General features: G+C 46.1%; 1 protein-coding gene across 2 annotated transcripts; it reads left to right on the forward strand.

Annotated features, from left to right (window-relative positions):
* Positions 1 to 12253: 12253 nt before the first annotated feature.
* Positions 12254 to 26183, forward strand: LOC146196808 (uncharacterized). 2 transcript variants are annotated; one of them, XM_084596407.1, is made up of 6 exons: positions 12254 to 12764; positions 21403 to 21452; positions 21566 to 21601; positions 22114 to 22197; positions 23942 to 24004; positions 26072 to 26177. In XM_084596407.1, exons 1-6 carry the CDS (start codon positions 12623 to 12625, stop codon positions 26114 to 26116), a joined length of 420 nt encoding a protein of 139 aa, XP_084452533.1. In that variant the 5' UTR covers positions 12254 to 12622; the 3' UTR covers positions 26117 to 26177. The 2 variants fall into 2 exon arrangements, with proteins under 2 accessions (XP_084452533.1, XP_084452532.1); XM_084596406.1 differs by having other exon boundaries at positions 12256 to 12764; positions 26069 to 26183.
* The last annotated feature ends 348 nt before the right edge of the window (positions 26184 to 26531 follow it).

Below are 26531 nucleotides of genomic sequence, written 5' to 3' on the forward strand. Positions count from 1 at the left end.
TGCCATGGTAGCATGTAACCAGAAACACGCTAGTGCCTGGAATGTCATCAGTCTTTGCAAGCATTGGCCAAAACTGGCTCAGAGAGCTTTTCCTGACTGGAAGCCCATCAATATAGAGCATCAGACCAATGTTTTTTTGCAGCAGAGACAATTCAGAAGACTACCAACATGCCTTCAAGGCTTTTTAGAATGCCAAAGTAGGCGTATGATCCTTTTCCTGAAGCCCCAACTTCGGCCAAACATGGCGTTAGCAGTAGCGTCCATGCATCTGATGGTAAGCTTGCGAAGCATGCATGTGTCCTTAATATTTTCAGAAGTGAGAAAAGGACTGCTTGTGTGATGTTTTGCTCACATTATCAAATTCTCAAAAGATCAGCTATCTGTTCTACTGAATTAGTGTGCTGCTCAGAAAACTGGCACTCAGTTTCACTCTCACTACGACTGGATGCTGCCACACTTGATCTGCCCGCTTCATGAGCACAGTGCCGGCTCTTGTACATGTGTACACTCAAGCTGCCACTTGACTCTAGTAAATTTGCACTTCCCGGTTCTGGCTCGAATTTCGCAATGACCACACTTTGTAGCGGGTCCACATATTCCATTCTGGGGTCGGTGCCTGAACCATCGTTTGAGGAGTTCACTCCGAATTCAGTTAGCAAAGCAAGTCGATCATCTGGGTCGAGTTACATTGCTTCATTAGAAGAAAGTATTTACTCTCGCCTATGTCGATTTCACGAACTAAAGGCTCAATCAGGGCATCAGGTCTACGATGCCTGAGTTCGATAAAGCGCGTCTATGGGCTTTCGTTTCCTTTCCATCGCTGCATGCACATAACACCCAGTTCACTCGTAAAGGAAGTTCTCGGCCAAGATAGTCTTTGTGCCAGCAGACAACACTTGAGTCTTGAGCTACCTACACAATGGCAGTGACCGACAAAGAGGAGTGGCTCAAAAAGCTGCCCTCACACCTCCAAATCGCATGTTGCGCACATGATACGTGAAAACGCAAACACGGGTAAAAATAGAAGTATATGGAATCTAGCTTATAAACTCACACTTAATTAAAATAAAGTACCACAGGAGGAAGGACGGCTCACAAAGCTCCCCTTATGACACCTTCAAAGCATGTACTGCGCGCGTGATTGTGAAAACGTGAACACGGGTAAAAACGAAGGTATGAAATCGAGCTAATTATATAGTTAAGGAAAATAAAACCGCAACAGGCACAGGACGGAGGGTGGAGACAACACAGGACGGTACTGGCAACTGAAAATGTTATTGAAAAAATAGGGCTTTTAAAGACAGGTGGCGCATGTGACCTTACAATCAGGTAAAGTGGAATGAAAGATGAAAACCAAATAAGACCTTCGGCGAAACCTATAACACAACAAGCAGCACGGAGAAGTTGATAAAAGGGCGATAACAAACAGGATCTGTAAAAGAGGAAATCATTACAAATAAATCTGAACCATCGACAACAGCACATGAATGAAATCTCACTAGATGAGAATGAAATGTAATCAAAACAAAAGGTTCCAAAAATTTAAACGACCAACAAACACGGGGGAAAGTGGATGCATAAAAACAAAGAAAAACAACCACCCAAGAGGTCACATATGATAAGGAAATCTAGTTCTTTTTGGAGGAGAGCGACAGAAGGTGAGCTAACTCAATCATCTGGATGCGAACACAGGATGGCAACCGCCTCTACAATCTCTTTCAAGTTGTCCCTTCGAATTCTTCCTATAATCTCAGTCTGGCTGAGCTGTGGGTAACAGCCCCAACAACTGCGGCAGTTAATCGGCAAATTCGAACCCCCCCCCCCCCCCGCCTTACCCAAGGAACGCGCGTGTTCTGGTAAACGATCATTTAAGCACCTACCGGTTTGTCCAATATAAAAACGCCCACAACTGAGGGGAACCTTTTAAATAACCCCTTTCGCACATGCAACACGCTTGTTTTCTTCCAGGTGTTTTTTGCCACACATGCCTAATCTGGAAACACTCTTTCCCACCAAATTGCATAATCTGGACAGTTTGCAAGATGCAGAAAGAACAATATCAACGCCACATTTGCCTGAAATCTTAAGATTTTGTGAAACCTTATGAATGTAAGGCATGACTTCAAGTTTCTTCTGGCTAGTAGTTTGTAAAGAAACAGGATCTTTTTCTTTCTTGTGTAGCTTCTTGGCCACCGATTCGGCAACCGCGCTTACAGGAAACTCGGGTAACCTGCCTTTTCCAGTAGCTCTACTTGAAGATGAAAACTAGAATAGGGCATGTGAATGTATGATTTTAAAACCGCGAATCTAAAACATGAAGAGGCTAGGCCTCGCTTCACCACCTTAGAATGGGAAGAATCATAAGGCAACAAGGCTTTCTCTGTCCTGGGTTGGAAGGCCCAACACACATGATCACTGTGGTTAAAAAGCAGCTTAAGATCTAAAAACTGAATGGAAGCCTTTTGTGGAAGTTCCAAAGTGAATTTAAGAAAGCTTGAGCAATTAGAAAAGTTGCCTAATATCTCATCAGCTACTTCTGCTAGGATGTCATCGGATGAGTTTTAAAATAATCAAAAAATCATCTACGTATCTAAATATCTTTACAATGAACGGTTGCGTTAGCTTAACTTCGAGCAAACGGTCTAAGTGCACAAGAAAGATTTCACACAGCACCGGGGCGACGCTAGATCCTATGCATATTCCCTTCTGAACGTACAATTTTTCGTCAAAAGACACAATGGTGGAACCGAGATAAAAAGAAAGCTCCAGAAAAGAATCTGGTGATGCCACAAGAGTTTTGGAACCCAACCACTCCGTAAACGTCAATCGACTCTCACTGCGCTGAAAAGCTCTTCGTGCGGTATCAAGTAAAACTTTTCCACATCGACGGACAGCGCTGAGTTGGCACCCGCAACGCCGGACCTCACGCTGCAACTAGGTGGTCAGACCCACCGATCTTGAAAGGATCCTCTGGATTAAGTTCGTTCAAATGGGTTTTAATATCCTTATGTCTCACCAACTGGCCTACACATCTACCCTGCTAATTATATATTCACACTTAATTGAAATAAGTGCACAGGAGGAAGAGCGGCTCACAAAGCTCCCCAACTTCCAAACGCATGTTGCGCGCGTGATCGTGAAAACGCGAACACGGGTAAAAACGAAAGTATGGAATCGAGCTTATATACTCAAACCTAATTGAAATAAAGTGCCAAAGGAGAAAGAGCGGCGCACAAAGCTCCCCTCATGGCACCGCCAAAGCCCGTGTTGCGCGCGTGATCGTGAAAACGCGAACACAGGTAAAAAATGAAGGTATGGAATCGATACTCGCACTCAATAGAAATAAAGTACCACAGAAAGAAGAGCGACTCGCAAAGCTCCCCTTATGGCACCTCCAAAGCACGTGTTGCGCGCGTGATCGTGGAAATACGAACACGGGTAAAAACGAAAGTATATGGAATCGAGCTTATATTAAAGTCGCATTTAATCGAAATAAAGTACCGCAGTAGGAAGAGCGGCTCAAAAAGCTCCCCTTATGACACCAAAGCACGTGTTTCGCGCGTGATTATGAAAACGCGAACACGGGTAAAAACGAAACTATGGAATCGAGCCTTATGACGCATTCTGTTGGGGGGACGAGAGCAGAGGCGCCGAGCAGTACAGGAGCACGCCGAGCGATGGTCTGGCGCATTCGGTTGGGGGGACGAGAGCAGAGGCGCCGAGCAGTAGAGAGCAGTACAGGAGCACGCAGAGCGAGGGTGTAACTCCTCCCACTGGAACGCTCTCTGCGTGTCGAGAGCAGTGCGCCACGACCATGTGACCGCACTTCTCTCCCCAGCATTATCCGCCTGCCCGCAGCGGCGGCAGTTGCAACCCGAGAGGCCGACGCTCCGTGTAGAACCACTTGTTTTCTATGCCTTTGTTCTTACAGCGCGGCGATCTACCTCCTTTGGCCCTTTTGACGCCAGCAGCGACTCTAAAACATGCATACAGCACCTGAGCAATGCTTTCCGCTCGCCGAGCGCCGACATTTTGCAGACGGCATTTTGATGCCTCGTTTACACTTGAGCATTTGGCGGAGCGAGCGAGCGAAATCCGCTGCCGCCGACACGCTCCTTCGTTCACACTTCTGAGCCAGTATATCGCCGCTTCGACTGCAAGCTCCCGTTAACCCTGACCGTCCACCTGACCGCTCGGCTGCAGCTACGAATGCCACGAAAAGCATACAGGTAGCTAAATGCCGAAGGAAAAACGCATCATCATTCAATTCTCCACTAAAGCATGGCACATTTGACCCACGTGATGTGACGAGAGCTTCAGTGTGCTATTTGCTGGCATAGTAAACAAAAGGGGTATATTTGCCGCTCATACCAAGGACAGCGTCGATCTTATTCTAAATGTCATTCTTTCCCAATTGCATCCTACCCTATTACTCTGGTCGCCCAGCGAAAAAGGGCCTCAGATAAAAAGGAAAGACTAAAAGGTAACGACGCACCTCAAATACATTAAAAAAGCAAAAAAAGATCAATTTGTAGAATAAAAAGGTGAAGCATGTCGTTGCTAGGTCGAAGCGGCGCCGCTGCAGCGCGCTGCCCGCCGACGGTGCCGCAGTCTGGCGGAGCTTGGCTGAAGCGGTTGCTGTTCAAGGTCAAATTCGGCATTGGCCGGGGATACGCGACGGCACGAAACCTGGCGCAATATTGCTATCGCAATAAAAGATACCCATAACGCGATTCGAACTCACTACCACTGGGTCCGTACCATTCTGCGCTAACCACTCGGCCACGCCGAGATCCCAAAAAATATTTTTTTTTGCATTTTATGTCAAGGCCGCATTTATAATGGACCTTCACGTTTCGAGGTGTACAGGCCATTGCTGCTGCTCTAAAGGTTACAGCTTCTTGACCATCGGAGTTAGTTGCCTGCTCTCAGGCATTGCAACTAATTTTCTGGATACCTATGTTCACTATATTGTGCACTGGAATCATTTTAACATGTGGAGTTTCGTTTCACAGCGCTGGCAAATTTAGGAGCGCCGGCTCTTCGGTCATGCTGTGCTACCGTGGACGTAATTTTTGCTGAACACGGAGCTGTATCACAAACATTCAAGGAAAATGGCGACGATGCTTCAAAACCGACAAGCGCAGCAGCGAGGACACTAGTTGGCTGTTAACTAATCATTATTCGTATGTAAACATTTCGGGAAGCGTTGCGATGACCGAGGGATCGGTTTGTTTATACGCAATGCAAGAAGGAGCGCAAAAGCTTGCGAAATACGTATTGTGCATTACAAGCGCTTTATGTTTTGTTTTCTTTTATGGGCCCATCGCTCGGTAAATTACTCTCTTTCTCGTCTTATCTATTTTTTTCTGCTGTTTATACTGCGCCATGGCGCGGGCTATGCTCTCTGATGCGTTGGCCCTGTTTTGAACCTGCAGTGAACATTTTGGCAGTAATCGTCGTGTTAGAGTGGCCTCAAGAACAGCTGTGAAGATTGTTATGCATGCAGACCACATTATTCACTTCCAGATTTAGTTGTACGTTATTCGCCAGTTTGTTATGAGACAGAGCCGCGCCGATCATCGTCTTTCTCGAAACGCTCGAAATGTGGAAACTCTCGAAAAAAGATACCGCCGAAAGAAGATACACAATATAGCTTCACGGCGTCACGGCATCGAAAGCATTTCGGCTGTGGCCGATGGTCGATTGCGAGTACACTGTTGCCATGTTGGTCCCTGAGGGATGCTAATCGGTCGAAGCCGCGGGCCGCATCGCCATGTGACTTCCTCTACACTCGCTTTAGACGAGGGAGCAACCGACAGTGCACTCGGGTGCTCTCAGCGGAGGAAAAGCCCTCCTCCTCTACCATTGGAAGCCAGTGATTCTACTCCTGCTCCCCGACTGGAGGGCGCCCGCTTGTCTGAGAGCTCTTTCGAAGTGCTCTCGAGTGAGCCTGCTCTTCCACTCGAATTCGCCATTATACTCACACTTAATTGAAACAAAGTACCACAGAAGTCAGAACCTATGCTTGCTTCCACTCTCCCTCACAACGCAATCCTTGGAACTTGCTCACAATAGCCGTGCGAGACAGTGCCGAAACAAAAGAACTAGAGAAGTGAGCGCTGGAACCGAAAGCGCGCGAAAACGGCTATCAAGTGAGTGCCAAGCCAATCCGTTACAGCCAACCACCTAGCGGCGATCAGTAGTAAAACCCATACAATAAAATTGAATACCAGCTATCAAAGCATTTTAGAGAAGTTTATTTAATTGTTTCATGGTAAATTTATTTCCTACGGCGGTGATTGCTGACGACTCACGCATGTTAATATAAGCTGCTTATGGCGATATGCGATATCTTGCTTTTTCATTGTGGCTGCGCGAAAAACTGACTACAGCCGAAGCCAACTGAAGTCAGTCGCGTGTTTCGTTGAAACTACAGTGTTCTAGCTCGTCGGAGACATGGAGGAAGGAAAAACTTTTCCTTCCTCTTTGGTCGGAGAACATGGCGGTGCACACGCGCCGCGCTTAGCACGCCGCTCACTAGTGGCGCTACTGTTGGTGTGACGTCATACCAGCTGCAGAGAAAAGGGGCCCCAGCTCGGCTCGTCGGCTGCCTGCACTGTTCCGGCCCTCGGCATCTCCAGGCGGGCCAGGCTGCTATTTGTGGCCTCCTCCACCATCGCCGAGCTGGCTGCCCTCCACCTGGCGGCGGACATCCTGGCAGAGCGTGCAGACATTCAGAAGGCGGCCATCCTCACGGACTCCCGCTCCGCCCTCCAGCTCCTGCAGAAACCAGATGCCCCCCCCCCCCCCCCCCCCCCCTATGGTGCGCGTAGTCTGGCGGCATGGCTCATCGTCATTGGACTTGGGGGCACCGCCCTGACCCTCTGCTGGGTTCCGGGCCACTCTGGAGTGGTTGGCAACGAGGCAGCCGACTCTCTGGCCAGGCCTGCCCATAATCCTGTCACCCCCACCAGCACTGCAGTGGGACCTCTGGATGTGGCGAGAGGCGTCATCCGTCGCCACCTGCTCCTGAACCATCCGGACTTCAGAGTTGCGGGCGGATCCACACCCCACCCCCCCGCCCGCTCCCCACCAAGAGCCTTTCCTTTGCCGACCGGTCCTTCCTCCTGCGACTCCGAGTCGGCTCCGCTCGGACAGCTTCCCGTCTTCACCGGTTCAGCCTCACCCCCTCTCCGGCATGTCTGCAGAGCGGGCACCCAGACGAAATACTCGAACATCTATGTGAGTGTCCAGCCTTCGCGCTGCAGCGTGTCGTCCTTTCCTCTGGCTATCACTCCCTCTCCCTACCCTCTTCCACCTCAGAAGAAGTTCTGTTTCCTCGTGGGCCCATCTCCGACAAGCCCTTCCACCTGCTCCTTGTCTTATTGGCGGCAACTGGCCCCGCCGACCTCCTCTAGATGCCCTGGGGGGCATGACTGCGGCTGCGTGGCGCTAGCGTTCCTTTCTCTCTCATATTTCCTCCCCTCCCCCTTATTCATCTATCTGCACCTCGGCAGTGGAGGTGTCGTCACCGTCGGCAGTCAACCGGCCAGTGCACTCCCCCTTCATCTTCATACCAACCACTACCACCACCACCACCGTCGGAGAACACGGCGGTGGACACGCGCCGCGCTTGACCATGCCATCGACTAGTAAGCAGAAGGAGAAGACTGCTCGCCAATGCGAGGCCAGGAAGAGACGAAGGGATGCGGAAACTGCTGAAGAACGGGAACAACGACTTTCTAAATGCCGGGCACAAGATGCAGCTCGTCGAACGCGTTCTAGCTCTAGGGAGTCTGAAATCAGTTTAATGAGTGCACTTAACGCTAGTGAGGATTCAAGTCTTTCCAGTGCTGAACGTAGGAATGAAACTAAGCGGTTGCGACGCCTTCAAGTAACTTTAGAAGAACGAGAGAAACGTCTTGAAAAGGAGCGCGTACATTGGACCAAATTTGCTGTGGCTCAACTTGGTTAAACCTGTGGAATTGCGAAAGCAATACCGCCTGGCTACGCTTGGCTCAACTAGGCGTAGCTTGAATGTTTAGCTGAACTGGTTGGCCTATGTATAAGTAGGATTAATTGCTTTCGCAATTCCCCGGGCTTAACCAAGTTGAGCCCACAGAAATTTTATTTTTTTCTAAGAACATTTCACACTACGACCTCAGTGTTCGCGGCACCAGAACCACCCTGGACGCAACGGCGTGGTGTCGCATGTCGGTAGCGACGACCCCAGCTTGTGTCCGGGGGCACTGTGCACAGAGACGCTAACGAATTCGCCGAAGAGCGGGCACGCCTGGGTTTGGAAACAGCGCCGAGGCGCCTGCGTCTTAGCACCGAGCAATGAGTGCTTCTCCCTGTGGAGGAGAGCGGTCACCGCATTCCTTTCCGCGGAATGCTCCCGCGCGAAAGGTCCGCATGGGTGGCGCACGGTTCCGACCTTGGACAGCCAGCAAGCCTCCTCTGGACCCCCATGCCTGTCTTCCCCCGGCCTTCCCCCGGCGGAGTCGCCGTCGCGCCGCAAGATTAGAAAGAGTGCGCTGGGAGGTCGTTTCTGGTGGGCGGTTCCCAAAATGTGTGCATGTCAGGAACTCGATGTGATTGGACTTTGACCAAAAAGAAAAATTCCCTAACTAGGTACTTGGGGAGAAGAAAGTTGTTAAAAACAAGAGGCCGGGTGCTCTCTTGTATGTATCTTCTCAGGTATTCACCATCTAAATAAACCTTCGTTAAGTTCTGTAACTCTCGGCCTGTCTCTGCTTGGGCGACCACCGCCCAATGTTCAAGTGCCTACAGCCCGACGTCTGACTCGGCTCTTCGCTACCCGTTGGTCTGCTACCGGAGCAGGCTCAACGCAACAGTGCCCTGCTAGACTTTATTTCGGAGTCCGGCACCCTCATTCTCACGCAACACACCCACTTCCCTTTTAAGCCTCAGATAATCCTTGTGAATAACAATTTGTGAGTGCATGAATGAATGAATGAACTTGCATACGGTGGCTAATGCTTCATGTCCTCGGCGTCAGTCCAAGCCGCTGTCAGTCATTCGTGTAAAGTCTTTGGGTGACTTTCCGGCTTTGATTGTTGATGTCTAGAGGTGTGCGAATATTCGAAATTTTCGAATATCGAATCGAATATCATAATATTCGATTCGTTAAACGAATCAAATAGTTGAAATTGAAAATTATTCGAAACTGTTCGAATATCTTCGCAAATTTTCGAATACTTTTCGAATAACTGGCACGAATTAACGTCTCGGTTACCTCCGACCATTCTCGCGAAGGCAGCGTCAGCTCCGAGCAGGCACAGCTAGCTGCCGCAATAAACCTACGCGAGAAGCACAGATCACCGTTTTAGGGAGCCCACATGCTTCAGCGTGGCCGCGACGAGGTCCATTCGCATGGAAACATTCTTAAAGATTGGACATATCACGAATCGCGGAGGCAACTTCTCGTAGTCGTGTCATAGTTCACACGTCTCTAATCTGCCGAGAAGTAACGCTACCATGTTTATTCCCTGAAAATTTCATTCACTTTCATCATCCATAGTTGAGGTTAAGTTTATTATGCGAGTGGCGCATGACATGAGAGTTGCATGAATGTTGTCAGCTCATGCTCATACATCTCTCCACTATATACCTCAGGTCGCCTAGCGCCAGTTGTAATCGCCTAGCGCCAGCTAGAGGGGAGCACGCGAGCTATTTGAGAAAGAACGAAAGCAACGAAAGTCACTGAAAAGAAGAGGACGATGAGGAGATCACGCGCTCGGCGATAACTAGTTCGAAGATCCAACAGCAGGGGAAGCGCAACTCTATGGCCTCGGGTTACGCGGACCCAAGTCGGACGAAAGCGTCGCTCAGCCATTCGTAATCTCTGATATATTGTATCATGCAATCTAGTTCACTAAATAAACTCGTTGAAACGTAATTGTTGTAGATAAAAACAACCAGCAACTGACAATGTGCGTAAAGATTAATAGTTGCGCCCCCTAGAGTAGATCAGCGTTTTCCCGTCAGATCTATTACTCCACGAATTATAGCGCTCTACCGCAGCGCTATAACAGCGCTATAACGAATAGTAGAGCGCTCTATAGCGCTCTACTATTCGATTCGTATTCGATTCGCTGCTTTCACTATTCGATTCGTATTCGATTCGCTTTTTAGCTAAATTATTCGTATTCGATTCGATAGCAAGAGTGCACTATTCGTATTCGATTCGGTTTCGAAAACGTACTATTCGCACACCCCTGTTGATGTCTTATCCGGGCGGCTCAACCTAAAAGGTTTGCGATAAAAATGTAGGTCAAATGTGAAGGGTTGTTTTTGTAGTCCATGAGGGCTTGAGCCATGCTAGAAGCATTAAAACCCCACACCGTATAAAGGGAATAATAAATTGCGTTCCGTCATGCATAAGTTACGACTTGCGGGACGAAACGAAGTGCACGTATCTCCTCGTCGCTATAACGGCATGCACCATAGTTTTGTTATGCAGTACTTCAGTATACAGTATTGCGAAAATCACTCAAACGAAGCGACATTATGCATGCAGAGGTGGAGTAATAAAGCTGCTTGTTTGAGTGTAAGGTTGAAAAGTTTTTGGGCTCTAAAAAATGGCGTGGGAGACTTTCCGCCGCGATAATTGCGTACATAGTCATGCCAACACGGTCAGAATATTTTCTGGGTGCAGTTAATGCGGGAGCTTCTGAAATCGAACTTTGCGATGGAAGAATAGCACCCGCTTTTTGTTTTTGTTTTCTTGCGCTTCGCTACGCGAGGTAAAGCCAAGGTCACTGTGTGCTTCCGATGACCTTCAAACAGCTTTGAGGTCAAGTTGTAACTTCAGCCACAACCACTTAAGGTAGCTATGTTCCCACCAAATGTCAAGTTCAAAGGTCAACTGACGTGGGAAATAGTTTAACGCGTGTCAACTGCGTGGCGAGACACATCATCACTGACGTCAATCTCGAGTATTTATAGCCCCGCCACGGACTCGGAGTACGCCATGATCAAACCAAGACGAACTTCTTTGCGGATCACCGGAGTCTCTTCATAGTCGTCATAACCAAAGAAAAACGTGCTGATTAAATAGGGTAAACTATGTGTCTTCACACTAGGTTTAACCGAAGCTAAACCACAGCCTGTTTTAATTTTCTTTCTTATACGCTGTTATCTGAGAGTGCAAGGTAGAATAGCTACCTTGAAATTAACGACCTAAACTGGCAATCTATACAGCTCGGGAGTTTTTCGGTACGGCTGTTGGCAATCTGTCATGAAAACGTGACAGTTATCTCTATCTCTTGCTCTCTTGCAGCCAACTTCTTTTGCGTCTAAAAGTAGGCTCGTGAAGAGAGAACAGAAACGCAAACGAGTACACTTCCCTTGGAAGCTTCGCATGGCCTTCTGACGTGGGTATATCGCGGCAAGTAACTATAGATATCTTCGTCTGTTTTAAGAGACGAAGAAATGGAAATGCCGCGAACGAACACCGAGAAAAACTCCAATGCAACCACGCTTCAGCAGCGGAGACAGGTAATGAAGTAGCCTGAAACCGAAAATTGAAGGTAAGATTTATTGAGGACGGGCAGCTGACAACTGCTTTGGGAAGCAAATCAGAGAATATAGAGACGTTTCTCTTTGTACCCGCAGCAAAAATGTTCCTAATTACGCATTCATCCTTTAAGATCGCAGCAACGAATAGCTGCAGCGTAGTATTGTCTACCTGCAAAATATGCAGACATCGAGTGAGTGAGCAAGAATATATTAGACTCCGGACAGTGTGCAACCACTGCATGGCGGCCATTGCGTCGTTGAAAGCAACGTGCGATGTGAAGTATATGTTCCCACTTTCGCGCCCCAATGTTATGACAGAGAAAAACGAAACTAAGCGAAAGTTGAGTGAGCCATTTGTTGTTCTCCTAGAGCACAGTGTGAGAACGCTATAGTCTCTTTAAGCCTAGAGTATGCTAAGGACGATATTAGGTTTGCCACGAACACTGGATTCAGCGCATGAACAGTTGCGAGTTGTTTGGGTGTATCCTTGCCGGATGCTCCATTCATAATGCTGCTGCCCATTGCTGACCTTAATTTAAGGTCAGCTTTTAAGTTAAAAGAAAGTGAACAACATGTACGCTGAGACCTTTACGGCTTAGGTTTGTTGTCACTCGGAATGGCCGTGCTTGCACAGCAGGCTTAACGGCTACTTTTATTAATACGCTGTCCGGATCGTCGTAGTCCGCGAACTTGGTTGGACCATTGCGCCGTCACTTCGTCGCGCTTACATCGCGGCCTCAGTGCAAACAGATGACGTCAGCGTAAGCACCTGGCCGGCGTGAGCCAGACACTGAATACAGTTTCCTGGCGCCAATTTGCTTTTCCGTCCCTGCCAGGGGGTATGCCGGCATTTGTTACGGACAAAGGGTGACGCGGTCCGTGGAATGAGAGCTCAGCATTGTCGAACTCTGGCGGCCGGTACAGCGCAGGTGTCCAAACAGTGCGCCAGCACTCAAGTGTCAGCGATAGAAGATGCGCCCCTCGACACGGAGTGCATAAAGAGACCCCCCACACGCTGGTCGCCAATTCAAGCGAATCTGGTTCCCATTCTGCCTAGTGCGCGGAAGCTTTCCTTATGCACAGTATGACTCGCTTCTTCTTGGTGCTCCTTCTGCTTGCGTCCGCAGTGCTGGCGAGAGAGCAGCGGCCCAGCTATGACAGTTCGCGCCAAGGCTCTTCTTCGGATTCCTCCAGAAGATACGAGCTCAGCGCTGAAGGTAGATACGAAGTGCATGACTGCTGGCACGTGTTAACTTTGCTGCCATTTTTCGCTCTTTTCTAGAGCAGGCAATTTAGCCGCCGTGTAGCATCCACTGATCTGATACCGAATCATGTAATGAGCCCCCGACAGAAAGCTATGCTTGCATAATGTTTAGGAAATTGAATTCACATGCCCGGGACTGTATTCTTGGTTGAGGGCCACTTAAAAGCGAGATAGCAATTCACTGGACAAAAATGTTTAAAGTATAAGCGCACATGCCGGGGGCTTTCACGAATGGTCATCGGTGATCGGAGAGGTGATTGAAGGTCTTTAATGTCTTCGCCGCATTTTTGACTGGGGTAAGGCGGCATGTTTGAAAGCTTTTCGCAGACCCATTCATACATCTACGTACAAAGGGCGGTGCAGCCGTCGCAGTGCAGCATTAGCTATGTCGGGAGGTGCCCGGATTCACTTGTATTGGTGCGCGGTGCACATCCTGCTTTTGTTCATCGGTGCGTTCAAACTCTGTTTGAGTAGTGTGACCGCGTTTGGCGTGCGGGCTTTTGTATACTTATCGGGAACGTAAATGTGTCGCGAACAGGGTGCGCGACGAAAATAATCTGCTATGACGTTTTGCACCTCTTCTTTTTCTGCCCTCTGAATTCATTTCAGATCAATTAGTTGACCTTGGGGCTAAAAAAAATGACTTCCTTCATCGAGCTGTACACGCTTTTATATTAATGGATTGAGTCTGGACACCAGATCTGAAAGAATCTGCTTTGGTGAAGTCTCCCTCGGCCGTTAAAGCTCTCCACGTTTAACGCGAGAGCGTTAACCGAAAATCCGGAGTCGGCGTAGTGAGCGAAAAATCACGAGCGTGGTGCTGGCAGTCAGTAGCTGGCAGTTGACATGGGCAAGCACTGACTGTACGTAGGGTTGACTGGCATTACGTTTGGCAGGGGCTGCCAACTCGGGCCTCTCCTTTCATACAGAAGGGTGATATCACAATCAGCCTGCCAAAACCCTTGCGTTCACGTTATCCCTAGATCACGCAGGCACGTTTATACGGCTTGGCTAAAGAGGGGCTCTGTATTTGGGCTGGTAGACTACGCTACCGCGTCATAATCTCAATAGCGAAGCTTAAGTGTCCCCCATAATTTTGCTGTTCTGATCTCCATGCTAGATCAACGCGGCACGAGAATTAATGGTAGCACCTAGCTTGCGCTGCCAAATTGTCCGAAGTCATAACAGGTCGCCTAACTCAAGGCTGGTTGTGTATGCTCCTCTTCGTCATTAAGAGGACATAAATCATGTGACTTTTGGACGAGTAAACTTATGCGACAGCCCACTGGATATTGTCTAGTCGAGCCACGGCCTCGTTTTAAATCATTCATGCCAAGCGGTCTTGCTTCGTTTATTGCTGGATCAGTTGCTGTATTATGAAAGGTAGAATAAAACAGCGCTTGAAAATATGGGTACTGGGACCAGGGGCCCTATTCTCGACACACATGGCCGACGTTCGGCGCCATTTTGTTTTCTCTGATTGGTTCTCAGAACAGTCACGTGTTTCAGAATACGTAACCTGATTGTGTGCTTACGCGTACGTCACAATTTCAACAAAATGGCGAATTGTCGAGAATTGGGCCCCAGGATGACTACAGGGATATTCGCTGCAGACTTAAAACTGTTCGATTTTTATTTTCGGCGTCACTGAACACGTGCGCATTTACACAGAGGGAGCTAAAATCAGAAGCTATCTTTGTTAGCCTTAATCATATGACAAGAGATTCTTTTCATGTATCTGCTTTGGCCGGAACTATTAGTGATAGATGGAGCAGTTCGAAGTTTTTGTGGTGTTTCTTTACTGTCGTTTTTTTTTTTTTTTTTTTGCCATTAAAAGCTCTCCGGAAAGCCACGAAACAGACTAGCTGCGGGTCGATGCATGTCTTTAAGTTTTCCTCTTGTCGGAGATTTGTCGCACTATTTTACTCAGCCCAATGCCGAATCGGTTAAACTATCGTCATCATCATTTTACACGATGCACCCGCCACAGCGCTTTTCTTTTTCCAATCACGAAGCGCCACTAGCCAGGCAATTCAGTATACATCAGCTGTTTTTTGATAGTGCGCCATCACGATGGCAGATAGTGAAGAATGGGCAAGTAATAGTCGTCTTTCCACTACTCTGTCAAGGAAAGAAACCCGGCTTCAATTTCAAGGACTTGGTTTGTTGATTTCATTTCTTGTGAAAGATGCACCCTTGAAAGAAACGAGGTATGATATCAGACCGTGCACGACGAGTCAAATGTGCAGTAGTTATATGGACTTTGTTACCAGGACTTCCCTCCGTGCTGTTTGCGGTACAATGCTCGGCTTGCGCTGGTTCACGTGAAAGTAGTTTGCACGGCCACGCGCCGCGGATGCACATAGAAATGCTGGCATGTTATTAACAATGCCAGCGGTGTTGTTCACACGTGGCTTTCGCATGCTCTAAGCAATTGGCCGCGCAGCTTCCGCAGGGGAGAACCTTAACGCCTTCCTTCACATGAAAGACAGAATACACGACGCACACGAAGTGTTCACAGCACGCTGGCAGACCAACCTATGTGCAAGTAGACTAACGCCTATCTATAGCGTAAGTAAAATGCAGTGACGTTGCTGCCGCTAGGCTGGGCCACCTGGAGGTGAAAAGTAGGCTTAGCGCCGATGGGATATGCATGGTTTTCAAAGAAGTTTTCTTATTTCCCGGCAGAATTATGACTTCGCCCCTGGCCGAGGAGAAACCATAAACATACTACAGCAGATCATTTATTTATTTATTTATTTCTATACCCTAAATCGCCTAAGAAGTTTAGAGGGGTCGAGGGTTTACATAAATCATAACAATCCAAAAGCGGCAGTTTTAGAAAACAAACGCAATGCAATACAATATTTCCGACAAGTGAACTAGAACACAGTACAAACATTAGCGAAACGATGGACGGAATAATGAAAACAACACAAATTTTTTAGCAATAAACTAGGACACCGCGTACAAACCTGAGTAAAACGTACCATGGAAAAGGACGAAAAAAAAAAAAAAAAGAAATGGGCTACTTGTGAAAACTATACCAACTCACGAAACAAAAAGTGCAGAAAAAATTGAAATCGGTCATTGACACAATATCTCGTTAAATTATGAAACATAATTTGAAAGGCGGAATTTGGGTCGGGAGCTCGAACCATAGGTAAGATGCAAATAAAGCTTGCAAAAATATTTACGCAGGTGCCAGTCTAGGTGGCCGGTTCTTAATAATTTCCGCGTGCTTTACAAAAAAGCGTGCCAAAGTGTGCTGCGTCATTTCACATTTTAAATATATAAAAGGCTGATTAGCCGCTCGAAGATCTCCGAATCACACAAACTCCGCATGTAGTCCGGCATGCTGTCAGACATGCCACATATTTTCGCAAATGATGTGGTTCAAACGATACAGACGTTTACATTGCAGATAGATCCACGGGCAGCACAATAAACAAACCGCACACAGTATGTTTCATCATGATTTTATAAATACTAACGTTCGCGAACGCCGGATTCAGCTGTTGGTGTCTTCGTCTGCAACTGGGGCTCACTTCTGCTTCCTGTGTTTACTGTGGTGTTTGCTAATTTATTTTTAATGTTATGCTTTCTACGTTCTGAAGTTTAAAACTATAATATTCGCAAGCAAATTTAGATCATACCACTTGGGTGGTGGCGAAAACTTGGAAACTCCGCTTCAAGAAATGACTAATTTCAGTACGCACTTTTCGGGTGCCAATATATTGTCGCGCCACCTCGAAGCAGTGAATAGAAACTTTCTTCTATTGCCGTCGTTGCCTTCTGGAGATAGGCTTTGTTGTTCTTTTCATCATAATCACCTCTACGGCTCTTATATCTAAGAAGTTTTGCGTCTGCAACTCTTCAACTCATTTTATTTTCCCTGCTGTTGTGCATTTATCAGTAATTTAAACGTTTGCAACTTAGGAACAGTTTCCTTTACTGCCGCGGGCGCCGCCAATATTTGCAAACACCCGAATTTTGGCCAATCAAAACCGCCGTGTTTTTATACATGGGCCATATGGGAAATTTTGCAACTGGTGATATTAAAGACCTCTGGTGCTGTAGCTGCATCCACTTGACTCCTCCTATACTTAATTTTCTGCCGCTCCGAGCTACCCTTTTGCTTATCTCGGAATCTAATTTTTTACCCTTAGCGACTATCGGTTATCTTCCCTTCGCACTACATGTCCTGCCATGCACATTTCATCTTGATTTCGACTAAATTTGTTGGGGCGTATTAAAAACATTCTGCTCGAAATTATATCGCATAGTTTGTCGTATACTATTCTTGAGTTCATTTTGAAGGTAGCGCGAAAAACGAGGACCAAGAGTAGAAGGACACAACACGAGCGCTTTTTTACAACTAAACTTTTTATTGAAAAACACGGAATAAATACCCATCTCGCGAAACTAAAACACAAGAAACAAAAGTGATAGCATCAAGTACAGGAAAAGTGTAGGGCATGATACAGCTGGTGGGGGTGCTTACTGAATAAGATAAGATGTAAAAACAAAAGCACAAAAGCCTCATAGTCACGAAAGCAAACAAGACTTACCAAAAAAGAAAGCGACGGGAGATATTAGTTCCATGTGTGGTCTAGATATGCGAGTTCTTTTTGTGTTAGAGCAATCGACGGTGCGCTTATGCATGTACTCCCTTGTCTTGATATGTAAAAAGCCTCCGTGATTTCACGCTGAAGTCGTTCCTTATGAGTTGACAATATTTCTGCTTCCTCGTAAAGGGGCTCACATTTTTTCTTGCACAACGGCTTACACTCCGGCTTACAGTACGGCTTACAATCTTGACATCCCTGGCAATGGTCAACCAAATACGAGTACTTTGACTCTGATAGCGATTTTTCGTGTTCCTTTAGCCGTACATTTACACAACGTCCTGTCTGACCTATGTGGGTCTTTCCACAGGAAACTGGCAGCTCGTATACCACCCCCGTTTTGCAAGGAATGAACCCTGAAGCATGGCATACTTTAAATCTTTTCTTATTTTTGTTTTGTCCGATCCGATTAGCCAACATTCTGCCTACTAAGCCACACACTTTCTTGAGCTTGTTTGGAGCGGTAAAGATTACCTTAATACCATAGCGCTTGGCGTTGAAAAGAGTTTCAACGCTGTAGACGTGAAAGCGTCGAAAATCAGAAAGCAGGCTATTGGGCTACTTAAAGGCATGAACTTGAATAGTCTTGCAACGGCTGTCTCGAACGCGAAGAGTACGCATTTAGATATCTTCTTTTCGGCGAAAACACACAAGCCAGATATCCCTTTCCGAGTTATCGTTACAGAAAGGAACACTTGGCAACATGCCATCTCGAGCTATCTTTTCAAGTTCCTATCTGGCCTCTATATTAATGACCCTTTTTTAGTTCCAAATTCTGACAAACTGGTAGATGTGCTGATGAAGTCTAATCCTGGCAGCTGCAGAGCCTTTAGCATTGATGTTACTGACCTGTTTTATTCATTACCCCACTCAGCCCTTATGCATAGTGTGAAGGACTGTATTTGTGAATCTAATGATGAGTTAAGTTTCAGAAATAGTGCAGGAATCCCGGTGGAGTCTTTTCTCGAATTACTTTCGTTTTACCTCAAGTCCACCCATGCTGCTTGGGAAGGCAAAACATACATACAGAAGTCCGGTGTATGTATTGGCTCATGTGTGGCACCTGTTCTCGCAGACATCTTTCTCTGTAGCGTGGACAGATGTCTTGAAGAAAATCTAAATGGCATGTGTTCCCGTGTATTTAGATATGTGGATGATTACCTAGTGTTTGTGGAAGGTGCACGCTTCACAGACAGCGTTGTGAACATTATAAAGGTCTTCCGAGAATGTGGGAAAGGTCTCGATTTTACTTTTGAGTTGCCAACCGGAGACAAATTGCAGTTTTTAGATTTGCTGATATCCTTCAACCACAGTCATGTTTGCTGGCGCTATCATCCGAGATCAATCAAACCCTTACTACATAACGCCTCAGGCCACTCGAAAGTTGTAAAAAACGGAATTGTTCTTTCTTGTCTGCGTTCAGTCCTGGTAAAATCTTGCATCCACGATATGGTGAAAAGCTTTCATGAACAGGTGAATAGAATAAAGACATCAGGTTATCCGGACAGCGCAATCAGGTTCGCATGTGATAAACTTATCGCTGGGTAAAAGGTAACGCACCAAAGAAGTCATTTGACGATATGGCAAAAAAGAAAAAGGTGGTGATACCATACAAGCATCGACTTTCACACAATCTCAGCAACGTGGCCAAGCGCTATGGTGTTAAGGTAATCTTTTCCGCTCCAAACAAGCTCAAGAAAGTGTGTGGCTTAGTAGGCAGAATGTTGGCTAATCGGATCGGACAAAACAAAAATAAGAAAAGATCTAAAGTATGCCATGCTTCAGGGTTCATTCCTTGCAAAACGGGGGTGGTATACGAGCTGCCAGTTTCCTGTGGAAAGACCTACATAGGTCAAACAGGACGTTGTGTAAATGTGCGGCTAAAGGAACACGAAAAATCGCTATCAGGGTCAAAGTCCTCGCATTTGGTTGACCATTGCCAGGCATGTCAAGATTGTAAGCCGTACTGTAAGCCGGAGTGTAAGCCGTTGTGCAAGAAAAAATGTGAGCCCCTTTACGAGGAAGCAGAAATATTGTCAACTCATAAGGAACGACTTCAGCGTGAAATCACGGAGGCTTTTTACATATCAAGACAAGGGAGTACATGCATAAGCGCACCGTCGATTGCTCTAACACAAAAAGAACTCGCATATCTAGACCACACATGGAACTAATATCTCCCGTCGCTTTCTTTTTTGGTAAGTCTTGTTTGCTTTCGTGACTATGAGGCTTTTGTGCTTTTGTTTTTACATCTTATCTTATTCAGTAAGCACCCCCACCAGCTGTATCATGCCCTACACTTTTCCTGTACTTGATGCTATCACTTTTGTTTCTTGTGTTTTAGTTTCGCGAGATGGGTATTTATTCCGTGTTTTTCAATAAAAAGTTTAGTTGTAAAAAAGCGCTCGTGTTGTGTCCTTCTACTCTTGGTCCTCGTTTTTCGCGCTACCTTCAAAATGAACCAGATTCAACTCGCCCAACTTTCAACCTTACTATTCTTGAGAGCATTTGAAAGTTCTTGAAAGCATACAATTGTCCGTTTCCATGTATTCCTTTAGATGCTAAGCCTACTTTTCACCTAAAGTCTGCTGCGGCGTCAAGGGGCACTTTTTAAACATTGTGTTGGTGTATAACAGCAAGTGGGCCCGCTGGAAGGTTTACGGAATACTAGCGGCAGTGATCATAGGGTTATGAGCACTAGCAATGTGAACGCGTTCCACCCCAGTGAATGATGCGTGTGCTGCAGGCTCGCGTTGCCTGCGAATGTTGCTGCGTGTTCTGGGCGAAGAAGCAAGTAGAAGCGGTGTGAGTGCGATGTGCCGGCATCGATTTCAAAAGGGTACGCTGAAGCGATACTGCGTGCGTGCTGGTTTACTATAAAAAAGAAAAGCTAGCACGCATAAGCCTACATTGTATAGAGTTACATTCCGTGCTCCCATTTACTTTTTTGGAATTCGAGCAGCTTTCCATCCATAAGGTTTTCTTTTATGGATCATCTCTCATTAGTTACACGCTTCTTAATTATCGCTACGCGGTGCATATTGCAATAGAAATGCTTCATTGGGATAAGTAGCAATGTTTTAGCCGAACTGGTAACATATTCCTGAGCCCAAACTGCTTTAATCAGCATTTAGTGTCCTTTGGTAATTAATGAACTGCGATAGGGAAGTGTAAAGACATGAATCGAGTGCATACACTGGCTTGCCTGTTTCGGTGAAAACGTAGAGAAACTTCTCTTAGACAGGAGCACGTTTTGATGCGTTTTATTTATTTATTTGTTATTTGTTTGTTTATTTACTTATAGATACTATCAGCCCAAATAGGCCCACGATAAGAGTGGTTACATACAACTTAATATGGGAAAGGGAAGGAACAGAACACTGCAAAAATGCCGCAAATAAAGCATCGACACGAGTGGTCTCGTAAAACATAATTGAAACGGGAAGGCATCAACAGTACAAAATCCACAATACATAAATGTGTCTGAGGAGACCTTTCTTACAACCAAATATGAGAACATAAGAAACAAGGAAATGTAAAGCAGTGCAGCAGAGACCCAGTACAGTATACCTCGATAACCAATAATGTTGTCACTTTTAAAAACATTGAGAATGAATGATGAGGACGCTTCACGACTCTCAGCCCTTACTGTTTGTTCTGGGGGCTTGTTCCAATCGTGCGCTGTTAGCAGAAAAAATGAGTGTTTAAAACAATTCTTCGAAACTTTCTCTCTTTTACTGTTCTAGAGTGCTTATTTCGAGTTATGCGTGTTTATTTTAAGTACTTTTTCTATGTAAAAGCATAAAATGCACTAATTCGTTTCTGGCTATGCATGTGAGTCAAAAGTTTTCATTCACTTTGGCTGCAAAAAGTATACCTATAGTGCGGAAGGGTTGGAAGAGAGAGGGGGGGGGGGGGGGGAGGAGTGCATTCTGCGCTTGATTGTTTTTCATCCCCTTGCAGAGCGACGATGTTACGAAGCACAGCGCTTTACGAGTGAAGAAACGCAAATGGTTTGAACACTCTCTTTTATTTATTTCCTTTTTAAGCATGAAAACAAGAAACGCATACTTGGTTTTCCTGCCACGTTTTTATAAAAATCTTGCCTTTTGTTATTCCTTTCCAGCTAATGACCGTTGACCAACAACTCCAGCGCTCCCAGGTAAGTGCACCAGTTGCACTTCACATGCATTGTTCTACTTTCTAATTTAAGCAACAAAGATTCGTTTTCTCTACAGACGTGCGCTTCATATTATACTCAGATGCACGGGTCGATACTGTTTGGGGTCCTATGTGCTCAGTGCTTTTTTTGTTTAATACGTAGGATCATGAAGCGGAGTTTTTTGTAAATATTTCTCACCTTATTGTCATCGAAGGGTTATTAGTGGCTTACAAATTAGGCCTTTAGTTAGCGTTGACTTCGAACATTACGGTGAAGTTTTAAGGCCATCTGGAGTGATTACTTTGGCTTATTATACGCGTCCTAATTGCGTTTTTTTTTTTTTTTTGCAATTTGAGGTGTTCGTTCGGAACTTTCTGAAGGGAATTATTGAGGAACAGGCCTTAAGGGCAATCCGATTTGCGAAAGGTGCGCAATGTAAAGTGTTTTATCCCGGGTTTGTGTTGAATTGCGAAGCGCCTAAACATGCTTCTTTTCTCGCTTTTTTCTTTCAGGTTTCAAACATGGGGTCGAGAGACCCGAGCACCTATTCTCAAACCGATAAAGATAGGATGAAAAAAATGATCTTCGACGCAATAGTGAGTTCGACTTACCATTATGCTTCTGTTACAATTGAATCTAGTTAGCAGCTCTGCGACTGCAGTATTTTTGTCCCCGAGTAATGATGAAACTTGAGAAAAGCAGACTTTTGGACGAGTTGGTGCACGTTCGTCATTGAAAGTGCGGAAAAACGACAACACATGAAAGGTGACACGCAGTCGAATAACAAGAAATTTGGTCGCAATAACTGCTTTTGCTTTTGTCTAAAGCTTTCTTCCATGAGTTGCTGAAATCGTTTATCTTCATGCTGTCCCCATCCCACTATATTCTTTTGAGGTATAGTTTCGAAGCCTAGACTCGAGTGTAGTACGCTCTTTACTCTTTGTCGCTCTCTCTTCTGAGCGCCAACTTTGTCGCTTCGATACCGCGCGAAGCAACAGCCTGAGAGCGGCAGGCATTAACACGAAGTAAAGACAAGCATCAATTGGTGGGATGTGTATTCTCTCAGCTTCTTTGAAGTGCCTTAAATGTGAACAATGCGGATGCTTCTTATTCTGCCATTTTCATTTAACTAAATTTGAAAGGCAGTTCAAGCTTGTGATCAGGAATGCGTTATTCAGACTCAGTCATGATCGTAACCATAACCTTGGGTTATGAAATCGCATTTGCTTGTGAAGGAAATTTGATAGTACGTATTTGAAATGAAACTAAGTGGTACCTATCACTTCCCTGCCTGTGCAAGCATACGTGGCATAGCGCAGCTAAACCGCCTTTTGCATTTCTTTTCCATATCTAAGATGTCGAATAGTGGTGATGCAAGCCTTCTTCTGAAAGTACTAAATGTCGATATCCGCCTTTTGCACAAGGCCGCTCTGCGCATGCGCGCCTCTCCCCTGGTTGAAAACAAACCACCAGCCCAAGCTGCACATGCGCAGTTCGTGGCCTCTGCGATCGGCGCAGCCGTAGCTTATCTCGGAGGCCATGTGTATAGTTAATATTCGTGAGAGGCGTATGCGACAGATGGCGGTAGCTGTCAAGAAAAACACACCGTCATTTCGCTGGCGGCTGCATCTCCCAAGGACGTTTTCAGCCAGTAGCAGACGAATTTTCATCCACTCCCAGAGGGCGCCATATTTTGTGAAAAAGGCAGATTGTTAAAGGCCCCGTTCTCCAGAATATCCGGCGTAAGGCGTTGTGAAATCTCGCGCATGCTTGTGGCAGGTGATAGCCGGTATAAGCGACATGGCCGAACATTGATTGGTTGCCGGGTTGTGTGACGTCATGAGGCCGCACGACATGGCCTAGTTGACACGTGCTGAATTTCCGGAACCTTTTTGAATCGCGAGTTAGGCATGCTTCTCCTAGTCCACGCAGGTAGAGTACGTTTGTAGGGCTTGGCTAAAGCGAGGGTTTATGCCCATGTCCGATGGTCTTTCGCATGATGTGGTAGCTTAACACTCTACGCTAATGGGTATGTGTGAGAAATATAGGCATAAACTAAGGAGTCGGTGATTAAGCTAATGGCAGAAAGCATATACGCGACGAGGATCCCCAAGGTGAGCGTGCAGATGGGAGCCATTAACGCTGTCGCTCCATAAAACCTTTAAAGCAGATAGTCAATTTCCTCTCCCCCTCTTCCCTCCCGCCATTTTTGTTCCCTCTCCTCCCTTCACCGCTTGTTCAATATTTTGCCGCAACCCATGTTGTCACCATAGACTTCTGTTCGACTTCAAGTGGGCCATGCCGTATGTTGTTTGGCTACTTTCTCAACCGCTTTTTCAGACACAGGTGGCTCCAAACGATGGGCTTGCTCAGAACCTGCGTGAAAAATTGGAGGGCTTCATGGTAAGTGGCGCGTTTACTTAAAGCCGGTAGGAGAGGGAGGTGCTAGTGTCGGCCGTTATCGGTCGAGCTTTCTTAATAACCTTCCTTAATACCTTCCTTAATAACCTAACGATGGCGGCTTTCTTCTTAAGTTGATTTCCTTTATTTCTTCCTATTTAAACCGTCTGATCCCTTCCTTACGGCGTGGGATATAGGCGTCTACCCTGAGGCAATTACCGCGCATTCCCTCATAGTCCCTTCCTCCTGATGCTTACCATTCTACGTAGAGTGAGCGTTCCTGTAACGGTTTGCCTTAGCACTGTTCTTGTGGTTGTTTAGTGCAGCCAGGATACAGATTGGGCAGATATGCACGTTTAGGAGTGTTTGCACACGCACGGGGAAAGGAAGGGAAGGGAGCGAGGCGGCATCGAACCGTGGAAATTTTTTTTTTGGGGGGGGAGGGGGGGGGGGGGGACCAGGCGCGTTGCTTGTCGACTATCACTGGAACAGGCGGTAAAAGAACGGGCACACTCCGCTTAAATATTCCTCAAAAACTTATAAAAATCTCTTGGCATCGCCTACGTGCTCGAGCTTAAAAAGGTGCCTTCAGCGTATAGCCATCGCGACGTAGCTCATGCGGCAGGCCCCTCCTTTTGGCCCGTCACGGGAGGAAACTCAGTATGCGTTCTTCGTTTGAACGCACCTAGTTTACGGCCGGGCATGCTTTCTTGTTCCCCTCTTCAGTACGGATACAGGACTATTATGATAGCAGGATTTCTGCTATTCTCCGCGATACATCCACATCTGCAGATGAATTCAACATTAAGGTGGAAATATTTCTTGTCCAGCAAACTGCAACAAGTGAGCAGAGGCATTTATGCGGATGGCCCTAGCAAATCATGGAGTGCTTCCAGTGTGTTTCATGCGCATACATTGTCGGTATTAAGCGAAATACTTAATTTTCCTTATTGTTAAATGTTCCTTGTTATTCCATTGTTGTTGTTTTTTGTCTTCTAGGATGTATTGTAAACTGCCTGTAAAATTGTGACTCTTTTACCGGCCACTCGGGTATGAGTCTGTCAAAAGGCTTACAGTATAAATGAATAAATAAATAAACAAAATACATGAAGTTAGCGAGCTTGCAAGGCAGAAAACCAAAAAAACGTCAGTGTTTAAAAAAGCGTACATGTGCCACGCACTTTGCGCAACAGATACTGAGCCCCCGTCCTCTGAGTTAACTCACCTGATTTGATACAATACGATTAAGAAGTCTCCACGCATGCCAAAGGGGACCTTTTTTTTTTTCTTTCATGGCGAGCGTTTTACAAAAGGTGCGCGAGCACCTACGATAAGAACTCTCACTGCCATGCACTGCACTTATTTCCCATTACGTGCCTCATCGTTTTTCCGACGCAGATTTTATAGAACCGGGTGGCGATTTCTTGCAAACAGCGAAATTTCATTCAAAATGTTTTTTTTACCTAGATGTAGCTGCAGTCAGTCTTATATGACTCGTTTACTATTTGACACCCTGCTTGAAACTTTGAGCCGCAAACAAATCAGGACGTCACATTTCTCGCATCTCAAGGCGACGCCATACAACGGAAGTAGGGTGTTTCCGCTGATCGTCAATCCTCTATATTTCAAAGCTTATAGACAACGCAGTGGTCCCTTCTTGACATCCTTGACGAGGCTTGGAAACGGAGGCGATAATTTTATTAATAAAATGAGAATATAACAAATGCTATAGCATGCACAGCGCGGAGTTTTTTTCCTGAACCTTGTTTTGCGGCCCAAGCTGAATAGTTTGAAATGAAGTCCCCACCCTGTCTAATTTGCTTCACTCGCGTTTTCGGTCACTTTATGTTACGCTTTTTAAAGCAATTTTCTTCGTCTCAAAATGGGCCTTATTGCAAGCGCTTCTAGCATGCTCTCGTCTACGTTAAATATTAATATTACGTCTCACCATGTTTGTAATTGTTATGTGCTTCGATATGTTTTTTGTTTTTGTTTTTGCCGCCAATATATTGTGCTGTATATAGGCCTATTGGTGTCTTCTAACGTGACACGTCTTTTGCCTTTCAGCAGTGTCTGTCCTCAAGCAACGGCAGGAACGCATACTCTCCCCGCTAGTGTTTAGGGAGAAGGAGGAAAAACCCCCATTAATGCTTGTACAAATGAAATAAAACCATAAAGCCCATTTTCTTTCGGCTGTTGTTTCTTTTTGGTTAGCGAGACCAAGATGCGCCTTGTAGAAAGGCATTGAAGCTTGCTAGAAATGATGGAGCGAAAGTTGATATACGAAGTTGTAACGCACTAGATGTTGACTCAGTGGTAAGGGCACTCGAATTACTCGATCCCAGCAACGACGGACGCATTTCGATGGAAACGAAACGCAAGGCGCCCGTGTACTGTGCAAGCGATGCCAGCATGTTTTAAAGAAGCCAAAGACATCGTAACCATCCAGAGCCTTCTACTACGGCTTTCGTCACAGCCTGAGTCTCTTATTTGGGACGTTGAACTCCACGAAGCCTTGTTTGCCCAAGCA

The sequence above is a fragment of the Amblyomma maculatum genome, chromosome 3 (genome assembly GCF_055883805.1).
Source record: "Amblyomma maculatum isolate TAMU_Amacu chromosome 3, ASM5588380v1, whole genome shotgun sequence".
In the NCBI taxonomy this organism is placed as follows: Eukaryota; Metazoa; Arthropoda; class Arachnida; order Ixodida; family Ixodidae; genus Amblyomma; species Amblyomma maculatum.